Source organism: Sinocyclocheilus anshuiensis, unplaced genomic scaffold, assembly GCF_001515605.1.
Source record: "Sinocyclocheilus anshuiensis isolate Anshui unplaced genomic scaffold, SAMN03320099.WGS_v1.1 scaffold856, whole genome shotgun sequence".
Classification (NCBI taxonomy): domain Eukaryota; kingdom Metazoa; phylum Chordata; class Actinopteri; order Cypriniformes; family Cyprinidae; genus Sinocyclocheilus; species Sinocyclocheilus anshuiensis.
Window position 1 is genome coordinate 446955 of NW_015552603.1, and position 12727 is coordinate 459681.

Here is a 12727-nt window from a genome sequence, read left to right on the forward strand (position 1 = left end):
ACATGGCGGCTAGAATAAAAGTTATGCCTTCTTTGTTTGCGTATACATATGGGCGGTGTTTTTGCAAATCTTCCCACACAGTGACATAGATATGTGGGGGCGTGTTTGAACGAAGCGTTTTAGGAAGGCATGGATGAGCGTTCACTTTTATAAAGAATATCTCTTTGGATTTGAGACTTTATCTTCGGTTATGTACTTGCTCAAATATTGATTTTGGATAATGTTTAACCAAAAAAAAAAGTTACGGACTGCAGCTTTAAATTATCAAAATTTTATTTTTTACTTAACACTACAGTGGTAATATATTGCTGTCTTCATTTCTAAACATTGTTTAAATAATAATAATAATAATAACTATTAAATATATGTTTTATTTAACAGTACAATGGTAATATATTGCCATTTAAATTTTTAGAACAATTAATTTTAAATAATAAAGATGATGATGATAATAAACTCTGCAGGACATCGGCCCACCAGGACCGAGTTTGGGCACCTCTGATATACACACAAAATAATTAGCATTTATTTTGTTGAATGTTGGAAATCTTACAGAAAAGTTCTTTTTCAAACTGTGAAAGGCTCCATCACAGAATGATGTGATGTACAGATGAACGGTCTCTCTGTACCTCTTAATGGAGGCAGCGTCTGGCCGCGGGTCCGTCTTCATGGTGAGGTAGACCGCCAGTGCCGTCTGGTCGATGTGTGACAGTACTGTATCCGCTGCAGCTGCAATCTCCGGCAGGCGCTTCAAACGCTCCTGGGGAGATAGAAGAGTGTCCATCATACGAGTCTGTGTGACCGATGCCAGAATGAGCTGTATGTGTGAGCCGTACCTTCTCGGAGTCCAGCTGATGGAGTCTCTGAACATGCAGTGGCAGGTGTGTGGGGAACACCTCCTTCAGCTCCTCATACAACAAGCTGTTATCCAACCTGAGGACAGCAGTGAGTACAGAGTGATTCCCAGATCAAAACAGAGTTAATGAGTGCGAACCAATGAGTGTGACTGACTTGATCATCCACTGGATCTTCAGGTCTCGCAGCGCTTCGGTGAACTCGTCCTTCATGTCTTTCTCCTTCTCTGCATCCTTCTCCTTCTCTTTCCCATTCTTGTTTTTGTTGGGAGAAGGAACCAGGTGGTAAAAGACTGGCACCATATCCTGCATGAGAGCGACACCAGAGATGTGACTGCTGAATCACATTATCCACAATCCCTCAAATCCATCTGCACTGTCTGTTCGTGTAGATGAATGCAGCTGACTCTAACATCATCATGGGAAATACATTAATAAAAAGCCAGACTAATTTCCTATCATCATTTTTGAATTTGTCAAACAGATGGCAACAAATAAATGACTGACATGAGAAATAAAGGCTGTGTGTGTGTGTGTGTGTGTGTGTGAGAGAGAGAGGGCTGGGCGGTATGATGATATGCGTATATTCTGCTTTGCCTTGGTGGGCTAGCCTGCTGACATATTATTCACATCAGTGATTTTCAAACTTTTAATATTACTATTTAATATTTAATATATTATTAATTAATATTACAAAGAGTAAATTGATTTTGGAATAATAATAATAAACAACAACAACAATTATTATATTCATTTATTATATTTATTTAATTATTATTATGAATAATAATAATTTTAATAATATCCAAATTCTGGAATTTTGTGTTTCCAGAAACACTGTAAACAATAGTTATTTGGGGGGGGTAAACTTTTTTCTTTTTAACATTTTAATTTAGAGTGATTTTAATATATTAATTTATTAACTTAAATACTTTTAAATCATCCTGTGGCCCCTTTGGAAATTTACTGAGGCCTCCTGGTTTAGAAACACTGATTTACATTATTGAGAGCGATGAGTCACTTGATTAAAGTCCATTAAAGGGGTCATATGATGCGATTTCAATTTTTCCTTTCTCTTTGGAGTGTTACAAGCTCTTGGAGAGGAGAAACAATAATGTACAGTATGTGGAAAAGAATGCGTTTTTTGAACCTTAAACCGCATAAACACATTTCATTACACCAAATACACAAAATAATGTTCTTTTTAGCAACATCATATGACCCCTTTAAAATCAGAATAAAAACAAAAAAAGAATAATTTAATTTGCTGGATTATCAAAAATAGACATTAACACGTGTTTACTGAATATATAATTTGCAGCAAAAACAATATATTGGTCATGCTGCCCAGCACTAATGTGTGAGTGTGAATTTAGGGTTTGTTTGTATTATTCACATAATATTGTCATTAAATGGCTCATTTAATTGGACCCCTGCAATATAAATATGATATTACATGGCAGAAGTTCTGGTCTTTCTCTACCCGTCCAGTACCTTTTTAAATTTTCCTTGTCGTTTGGCTGATGCTTGTCCCTGCTGGTCAGAATAACACACATCAGAGAGAGAATCTCACACACACACACACACACACATACACACACACTCTGTCCTCACTATACTCTGCTCTCTACTGCTTCACATCATCATGATTCACTGCAAGGTGCAGCAGTACAGTTGACAATGACAGGATGATTATATACAGGACAGTGACAGTAAAAACCCCAGTAAATGAGCTCTTAAACTTGGACAGACAGACAGAAAGCCCACTGAAACGGTGCTTGACGCTCTGTGGACAATCTCAGAAGACAGATGTAAATGAGATGCAATGTAACTTGCTCTGGAGAACTCAGCTCACACTAGTCAGATTGTTCACCAGCACCATGACAGTGGAAAGGAATAAAGCTAATAGACACGCTTTTGTTTTATAGTGCTGTTTCTTGTTATTGGACTCGTAACAAGCTTTAGACAGCATCTCAAATCATCTGGAGGCATTGTGAAGCACAGAACACAATGATCAGAGTCTCTGGATGAGTGAAGCATGACGACACCAGCTGATCAGACAGAGAACAGAACCAAACCAATACTGAACACACGCGAGTAGGGGTGTGCGATATGTACAGTCTATGACAAGATCATAATAGTTGTTTAAACAATGTGGAAGCTGACATTATTGAGTCTGTCAATCACTCTGCAAAATAAAAAAAATTAAATAAAATTCAATATATGGGGCCAAAATGTTTATATTTATATATGATATAGTTAATATCACAAAAGCAAGACAAGCTGTTTTTCTTGATATATCTGCACAATTGCAAATGTGATATTGATTTTAAACAGTAAACAAGACGACAATATTTTGAGTTACAACCAGAGCTACAATAAATCAGTCTTTTGGAATGAATTAATAATTCAATAATCGATTCATAAAGACGTCACTTGCTTCGTTCATGAATGAACCAGCCGTTCGTATGAATCAGTTGAGTCAATGATTCAACGACTCCCTCATTAAGACAGTGCCTTGCTATGTTCATGAATGAATCGGCTGTTTGTACAAATCAATAGAGTGAAATGATTCAATGACTCACTTAAGACACTGAAGTATCATTTCACTTAAAAATAAAATCATTTCATATTTCAATATTCAAAATCTTATTTTTTAGAACATTATTTATGCAATTGTAATTGCAGTGTACATACTCCTAAACAGCTTCAGATGTAGATTCTGTGCTGCTTCTGCAGTGCAAAGATGGATTTTGTTGATACTGATTTCATTTGATTTTAACAGTCTATAAGGTCTTATTCAAATTGAATTTATGTAAGAATGTAAGAATTTAACGTAAAGGATGATGCATACATCTAATTAAAGGTAAAAATGCCCTGGAATTTAATTTAAGGTGGCAAATGACACCCCTCAGTTAAAATGTTTCTGTCACTGCAGTGAACAAAGCACTGCAGAGAATATGACAAATAAGAAAAGCTTTGGGAGTCAGCTGACACGACAGACCAAAAACACACACAGCAAAATATTGTCTAATTATCATTATAGACAAAATGGCAGACAATGTTAAGTTGTCATTCTTGTCAATATCGCAAACCCTCACACGTGAGAGAGACTGAGCGATAAAAACACAAGAAAACGCAGCTGCAGCATCAGGACCGCAGAGAAGCAGCTTGCAGATCTACAGACGAGCCGAATGAACATTGGGTTTGAAGAGACTGGCAACTCACTGCTTTTTTGCCGAACTCACTCTTGGGCAGAACCAGAGAGCCAGTGATGTACCCGCCTGGACCAGCACCTTTAGGGATCCTGAAACACAAAGACAAACATCTGCATCCTCTGATGGCTCAGATCTCAACAGCAGCGGCTGGATGGACACTCACTTGTCGTCGGGCAGGGCAGTGATGTAGAAGGGCTGTGACGCACTGGGGCTCAGCGTGATGGAGTTGGCCTTCTTCTTGGACAGCATGGCAGCGCGGTGCGTCTCATAGATGTCCAGCGAGAGCGTGTTGGAGAGACGGTGAGACACGACGAACGGCAGGTCCTTCAAACGTTCCAGCTCACTCTGCTGCTCATGACGCACCTGCAGACGCACCGTGTAGTCGCCCTTCTCCAGCTTCAGAGAGTACTGCCACAGAGGAACAACATCTCAAATAAATACTGCAGGGTATAGTAGGTGTTCCCAACCTCTGCATGTTATTGCAAAAAATTAAAACTGACTTTTATAAGATGAGAAAGTGTCCTGTTCTGACAGTTTATTTATTTATTTAAAAAATATCCTTTTTTACCTCTCAGTACAATGGTAATATTGCGGTCTTAATTTGTAAAAGTTTCAATGAATATGCATTAATAACAATAACAACAACAATAATAATAATTAGACTTCATGGTGAAATTGTGCAGCCCAATTTAGCAGAAATTGTGTCGAATGCTGGAAATCTTAAAGGGTTAGTTCACCCAAAAATGAAAATTCTGTCATCAGTGGCTCTACAATAATTTTATGAAGCGACGAGAATACTTTTTGTGCGCAAAAACAAAACAAAAATAATGACTTTATTCAACAACCTCTTCTGTTCGGTGTCATTCGGCGGCTCATTATTGGACGGCTCCTGCATCAGCATCACATGCATGCGTCGCGCTGCTCACATGTGCAGCTTTGGCCAATAATGAGCCGGCGTTCAGACGTAGAGCACGGAAGCCTTCACTGTGCTTACTGCGTTAACCGCGTAAGGATAATGACAGGGAAGAGAAGAGATTGCTGAATAAAGTTGTATTTTTGTTTTGTTTTTGCGCACAAAAAGTATTCTCGTCGCTTCATAAAATTATTGTAGAACCACTGTAGGTCACGTCGACTGTTTTAATGACGTCTTTAATACCTTTATGGATCTTGAGAGTTTGGGTGGCGTTGCTGTCAATGGAGGCCTCTCTGAGCCATCGGATTTGATCAAAAATATCTTAATTTGTGTTCTGAAGATGAACGAAGGTCTTAGGGGTGTGGAACGACATGAGGGTGAGTAATTAATGACTTTTGGGTGTACTAACCCTTTAAAGAAAAGTTATTTTTGAAACTGGAAAAGGCTCCATCACAGAATGGTTTTAATTTGATAAATTATATTTAATTACAACTTTTCTTTAGTTTGATTGTGGCTTAAGTATTTCTATCACAATCTGAAATCACATCATAAAACCTGCAGTTTGGCAGTTTTAGGTCATCATGTGATCATGTTAAGGTTGTGCAGCAGGTCAGTGGTGTTCTGCTTACCTGGTGTGGGTAGGCGTCTCCAGAGCCCATGAGTCTCTTGTTCTGGTCAAACAGGAGCCAGAGTTGACTGTCAAACTCAGATTCGTATAATAACTCACATAGCAGCGGACAGCTGGGCGTCACCTCGCCACTCTTAGGCTGAAAGCACAAGATCAGTAATGTAACAACAATCAATAAATCAACCATGCAAACACAGAAACACTGTGTAAACAAAATTATAATTCACTATCAAAAATGCATGGACATACAGGTATCATCACACTCACCTGATGGAAATTATACGTGAGAACGATCTCATAGAGCTGTCTGTTGTTTGGTAACACATCTCTAGCACCAAGGGGTTTTATTTTAGCACTTACAGGCCTGTGGAGGAGAAACACACACAGTAGAGAGATTAATCGTGCAGAAAGTAAACATTTGATTTGAAGGTTTCTAAAGTGTTCTTTTTGGAGCTCTTCATCTTAGGAAGGTGCTTTATGATCAAAGAGACAAAGAATTTCATATCCAACAACCCAGTCCCTACTTTATTTCTGGGCATCACTGAACATCATTCAGACAGTAAACGTGAATGTGTACACTAGATCAGGATGGTATGATGGTTTCAAAGGCTTTAGGAAGCTTGGGAAGACTTTGGCATAAGCGCGGGAAGTGGGGGTGCTGAGGGTGCTGCAGCACCCCGTTTTTTTCTGTGGGCAACTGTTTAACTGTTGGGAATAAAAAAAAAAACATCGGAGTGTCTATTTACACTAAGTGCAAATAGGCCGCCTTGTTGGCAGAGGCTATTTACACTTACTCTGCCCACCAACGTGTGATTGGGCTAGTCAACATTACAAAAGACGGTCATCAATCATCAGATTCAGTGGCATAGATGATAAAGCGTGTGTCATACTCCTTTTGACGCGATCGACCCGGGCTCGAATCTGCCTTTTGGCGAACTTTTTTTCTCCCTTTTCAAATTTCAAATCGCATCAGAAAAGCATTTATTTTTTATAAAAATGAAGGAAATCATCAAAAAGTTTCAAATAATGTATGGGGTAGGGTTAGGGTAGGTGTAGGGCTTTTGTCCCAATAAGGTGGCATCCATTTAATAATTTGAATTAAAGGAGACATATTATGCCCCTTTTTACAATATGTAATATAAGTTTCAGGTGTCCCCAGAATGTGTCTGTGAAGTGAAGTTTCCGCTCAAAATACTCCACAAATCATTTATTATATCATTTTGAAAATGCCTATTTTGAGTGGAAGCAGAAACACGCTGTTTTTCGGGCCTGTCTCTTTAAATGCAAATGAGCTGCTGCTCCCCGCCCCCTTTTCCAGAATAGAGCTGCGCCATTACAGCTCGGACCTCCTAAAAACATCTGTTATGGTTCTGATTATCATGTTTATCGCGCTGAAATCATGCGGTTTAAACCATATGAGTTTAAACTTCTGACATATGGTTTTCTGAGAGCACACATCCGAAGCACACGAACAGAAAGTGGCTGTCACAGGCATGTGAGTACTAAACTAAGCTCTCATTCACACACAAGTTTATGTTAAAAATACACGAGTTACAAAAACAGTCGGTTATGTCTGTGAAGGTAAACTGCTGGGAAATAAATCGCATGTTTATTTTAGATCTAAATAGTGTTCTGTGCTGGTCTGTGCAGACAAAGGCAGAACAGTTAGCGTGTTTTGCTCAAACTTTCGCCATGGCATTAGAGCTGGTACACCGGCATTTTTTTTCACAACACAAAATAAGCAGACATCAGATGAGTGAAACTGAGATGTTTCTGCACATGTATGTGTTTACCTGAGAGGCTGAACCCAGTTCTTTAGCGTGATTGTTGGAGAAACATCTTCATATCTCAACGGAGAACAAACCTCAAAACTAGAAATCCCTTCAGAGGCATGCTACATACAAAAACACACAAAAAACAAGAGCAATTAATGAACCTGACACATGCTGCTGAAAGTAAAACCATGAAACTAAGGGACCTAAAGAAGTTTGCAAAGTTAGTGGTCAGTAAGACTTTTTAATGTTTTTGAAAGAAGTCTCTTCTGCTCACTAAGGCTGCATTTATTTGATCAAAAATACCATAAAAACAATAATATTATGAAATATTATTACAATTTCAAATAGCTGTGTTCTATGTGAATATATTGTCAAATGTAATTTATTCCTGTGATCAAAGCTGAATTTTTGGCATCATTACTCCAGTCTTCAGTGTCACGTGATCCTTCAGAAATCATTCTAATAGGCTGATTTGCTGCTCAAGAAACATTTCTGATTATTATCAATGTTGAAAACTGTTGTGCTGCTTTATATTTTTGTGTAAACCATGATGCATTTTAATTTCCAGGACTCTTTGATGAATAGAAAGTTGAAAAGAACAGCATTTATTTGAAATAGAAATCTTTTGTAACATTATAAATGTCTTTACTGTTACTTTTGATCAGTTTAATGCATCTTTGTTGAACAAAAGTATTTATTTCTTACTGACTCCAAACAGAAAGGTGCTGTTAAATACTAAAACCTGAAGATACTCACAATATGAAGAGGAGAGGGTGACGTCACCAGCCCATGGAAGGAAATGACATAATCAATGGTGACGTCACCGAGACTCGCCCACCAGCGAGCAACACAGAGTTCCAAAGTCCGTCCTGGCTGAAAAAGACACACACAGATGAACATGTGACCTGACAGACACAGAAAAACTAGGATTGAATCACATGTGTAAAATAACCACAGAAATAAATATATGAGAGTATGCGTATTTTGTACCAGCACAGGAAAAGCCTCCGTGAGTGAGCCTTTCTCCAGCAGAGATGAGAACTTATAAAACTCATTGGCTCGATACGCTCGCTGCTTCACCAGATGAACTGCATGCAGGACAAACTTCGACGACACATCTCCAGAGTGAGACGTTAATGAGATTTCTGAAAGAGACACGGATGCACTGAATAATTAGATCATAGATCTATGTCCGCACAAAACTGCAGTGATGCATCATTCATTCACACAAATATTACCTGCCCATGATGCTCCATGAGGGACGGTAATGAAATGGCGCCGGATCTGTCCTGGTCTGAAGTGGACGTCTGTGAGCGTGATCTCTTGACTGCGACTATCAGCTACTCTATAAGACACAAACACATGTCACACACCAGCAGAAACACAGATGCTAGCGGAAGAGAGCAGTTGGACGTACTTCGCAGGGATTATAACCGTTATAGGAACTCTGAAGAGAGGACCGGCGCTGAGAGCGGACGTGTCGTATCCACACACCTGGAAAACACACACACACATCGTCACAGATCAGGACAGTCAAATAGTGTATGCACATGGATGAGATCTGCGAACGTGCCTCAGTGTAGTGCAGACCCTCTCGCAGGCCCTGCGGGTCTATGCGGATGTTGACATGGCGGCACTGATTCATGAGCTCTAGGTGTGATGGACAGTGAACCCAGGCAGCGTTGCAGACGAGAGCCAGATGCAGCTGCAGCAAGATACGGGCCGCGTTCTCTGCAGAGAAAACATCACACAATCCATTACACATGGGTAAAAACTCACATACACATCCTAATGATGTCTGTTTCAGAAATTAAAGAGAAATGTCAAGAGAAATGATGGTCATAAATACACTACCGTTCAAATGTTTGGGGTCACTATTTATTCATCAATGACGCATTAAACTGATCAAAAGTAACAGTAAAGACATTTGTAAAATTACAAAAGATTTCTATTTCAAATAAATGCTTTTAATGCTTTTCAAATATAAAATCTTTTGAGCTTTCTATTCATCAAAGAATCCTGAAAAATAAAATGTATCACTGTTTCCACAAAAATATGAAGCAGCACAACTGTTTTCAACATTGATAATAATCAGAAATGTTTCTTGAGCAGCAAATCAGCCTATTAGAATAATTTCTGAAGGATCATGTGACACTCAAAAATGGAGTAATGATGCCAAAAATTCAGCTTTGATCACAGGAATAAATTACATTTTACAAATATTCACAAAGAAAACAGCTATTTGAAATTGTAATATTTCACAATATTACAGTTTTTAATGTATTTTTGATCAAATAAATGCAGCCTAGGTGAGCAGAAGAGACTGCTTTCAGAAACAATTTAAAACAAAATACCAATCCTAAACTTTTAAACAAAAGAGTTCAATCTAATAAAAAAGTATGACTGTACTAAATACTGGTTTATGCTGTACAATTTTATGAATATCAGAGTATCGCATCATTAGTTTTGCAACGTATTAACATCAAACTCTATAGGAATGAATTGAATCAAGTCTCTCATATGCATTTGTTATTTTAGTATTACAAATATACTATTATAGGATATATGTAAATTTGAATTAGATTTTATTTATATATTTTCTGTTTCCATTTTAATTTTATTTAATTTTTTTTATTTTATTTAATGTAATTTAGTTGTGCATTTTGCCATTTTCATTATTTTTATAATGAAATATATAATCTTATTAAGTCCCGTGTTTAGTTTATTTAGTTATACAAGTACGTCAACTTAAATTAAACACCTTGGCAACTAGCTAAAATAAAGTTTTCATGTTTTATTTTCTCTCAGGTAATGTTTATTTCAGTTAATGTTTATTTTATGAAAATATATATTTTATTTTAGTTAAAGGGGTCCTATTATGCTCTTTTACAAAGTCTTGATTTTGTTTTGGGGGTGTACTAGAACAGGCTCTCATACTAGGTTGTTCGAAAAACACATTATTTTTCACATATTTTACATTATTACAACACCTCTCTCCCCAGTCTGGCATGAACGGCTCGAATAGTTCCTGTATCAAATGAAGGCCCACCTTCTGAAATAAGAAATGTGCTGTGATTGGTTAGCTGGACCAGTGTGTTGTGATTGGCAGCACTCGGCACCTGGTCGGGAAATGTCATGCTCTTACCATAGCCGCTTGCGAACTTCAGTGTAAATATTGCGTCAAAATCAAATCAATTTGAGCACAATTTAAACCCAGATGATTGTAATCACGAAGTTCGTCTGCCTTGGGAAAGCTAGCATTTCTCCGACATAGTGATAACACTCGTTGCCTTCTCTAGTGCAGCTCAACCAGGTCTCGTCCCATTCGTCGATATTTGTGATATCACAAATCCCGGAAAATATGTGTTGTAGTCCAAACGAGTCGTTCGTTGTAGTTTTTGAAAAGTGATTTCTGTTAAATAAAATATCTCCTTTTGAAGTGGACTTTGAGCTTTGTAGATCTTTTTTATGCTCAAACAGCAACATTACAGACTAACTAAAGTTGAAAAAGTGAAAAAGCATAATAGGACCCCTTTAACGATAATAACCCTGGTATACGTGACATGAGGATCTATCAGAGCTTGTATTGAGTATTGAGTGTTCTAAATCAGACCAGGTCAAATAACAAACTGTTATTAACTTCTTGCTTGTTTTGGCATCAACCTGATTAAGCTTTCTCTCTAAAAATATTCTCCAATGCATTCAGCTCCACTATGAACTGCTGCGTGTACCTGTGTTCTCAGGAAACACAGGCTCGATGCCGACCCCATGATCAGATGGTGCAGTGACCTGGGTCGGGTTCCTGAGGTAGATGCCTCGCTGTGCTCCTACGGTCACTGTGAAGCCGAGGCTACTAGTAGGCAGCGATGCATGCTGCATGAGGTAGTCGAACGCCCGCTCCACCTGCGCATCACATAAACACAATCATGAACGCATGGACGTATGCATCATGAGCATCACTGCTCTGCTCCTCAGTACCTGAATGATGCCGTGGCCCTGCGCAAACACCTCTATATCCTCCACTTTCAGAGCCGTGTTCTCCAGAGCCCTGCGGACCGCTGGAACTGTGGGCCGAACGTCGTTCTGCTTCAGACCTGACAAACACACACACAACTCAGTATTTAGAGTACAAATGTGCGAGCTAGGAGTGTGCTATGCATCGTCTACAATCACATCATGATGCCACTCTCTTTGCCAAAATGCCCTGATAGCTCACGCTTTAACTGTGCGATGCACCCATTTTAATGCAGTTAGAACAACCCAAAACTTCAAGATATACGGCGCCATTTTTTTGCCATGAGTTTGGTCTTGTATCAAAACATTAAGCAATACCACACAAGCAACAGTGCTGTTTTCCAGAATATCAACAAGACTGTGAATGTCATTGTGGTTTTAAAACCGTTCAATAAACAAAAAGTTAACATTTTGCGCTACATTTTAGACAAATTTTTTGTCAATATTGGCAAAATAAAGCAAAAACAGACAATGAAAATGTCCTTATGAAACCACAGCAGAACTGCTTTGCGTCTCTGAGAAACACACAGAAGTGATTAATTACTGAATGAATCCATGTTTAATGAAGTCAGTTTTTATAAATGATTCAGTGGATGAATGAATCAGCCACTTAAAGGGTTAGGTCACCCAAAAATGAAAATTAGCCCATAAATTACTCACCCTCAAGTCATCCTAGGTCAGGTGTATATGACTTTCTTCTTTCAGACTAATCCAGTCGGAGTTATATTAAAAATGGTCTTTGATCTTTCAAGCTGTTTAATGCCACTCAGCGGGTGTTGCATGCATCCGTCCAAAAGCAGTTAAATAAAATGCGCGCATCCATTAAAAAAAAAGTGTCTCACACGGCTCAGGGGGGAGAACAAAGGCCTTCTGTAGCGAATCGATGCGTTTTTGTAAGAAAAATATCCATATTCAAAACATAATAATCACTTGAATCTAGCTTGCGCTCACCGTTGTAAACCGAAGCAGTTCCGGGGGAATGACGTATGAGGTCAGCTTTGCGCATGCGCCGCTCAGAAGTGATGCACGCGGAAGCACAGCGGAGAGATCAAAACAAAACAACGGTCACTAAGTAGAAGTACAAAACGAGGATTTATAAAGAAGAATGTCGTAGGATTTCGATATAAGCCAAGAGGAGACTGGTTTTCCTTTGCTAAAGTAAGGAAACTTTGCTTCCTTTGCTCCTGTTAACAAACGCTGGTTTTCACGAAACTCACTGGCGCATGCGCAGCGCTGACCTCATACGTCATTCCCCCGGAACTGCTTCCATGTACAACAGTGAGCGCAAGCTACATTAAAGTGATTATTACGTTTTGAATATGGAT

At 38.6% G+C, this 12727-nt stretch overlaps 1 protein-coding gene across 3 annotated transcripts in view; it reads right to left on the bottom strand.

Annotated features, from left to right (window-relative positions):
• tpp2 (tripeptidyl peptidase 2) overlaps window positions 1-12727 on the bottom strand; it is a 33322-nt gene that overhangs the window by 7237 nt on the left and 13358 nt on the right. Inside the window, exons 11-26 of one of the 3 annotated variants that reach the window (XM_016456863.1) lie at window positions 11367-11482; window positions 11120-11291; window positions 8962-9119; window positions 8806-8882; window positions 8627-8733; window positions 8379-8533; window positions 8145-8261; window positions 7407-7507; window positions 5881-5977; window positions 5615-5752; window positions 4236-4480; window positions 4083-4161; window positions 2349-2387; window positions 1012-1160; window positions 837-933; window positions 630-760 (exon numbers count right to left, since the gene is read on the bottom strand). In XM_016456863.1, the coding sequence (XP_016312349.1) occupies window positions 630-760; window positions 837-933; window positions 1012-1160; window positions 2349-2387; window positions 4083-4161; window positions 4236-4480; window positions 5615-5752; window positions 5881-5977; window positions 7407-7507; window positions 8145-8261; window positions 8379-8533; window positions 8627-8733; window positions 8806-8882; window positions 8962-9119; window positions 11120-11291; window positions 11367-11482 (1978 nt within the window). Of the gene's footprint in view, window positions 1-629; window positions 761-836; window positions 934-1011; window positions 1161-2348; window positions 2391-4082; window positions 4162-4235; window positions 4481-5614; window positions 5753-5880; window positions 5978-7406; window positions 7508-8144; window positions 8262-8378; window positions 8534-8626; window positions 8734-8805; window positions 8883-8961; window positions 9120-11119; window positions 11292-11366; window positions 11483-12727 lie in introns of all 3 variants that reach the window. The other 2 variants (XM_016456862.1, XM_016456864.1) reach the window with 2 other exon arrangements.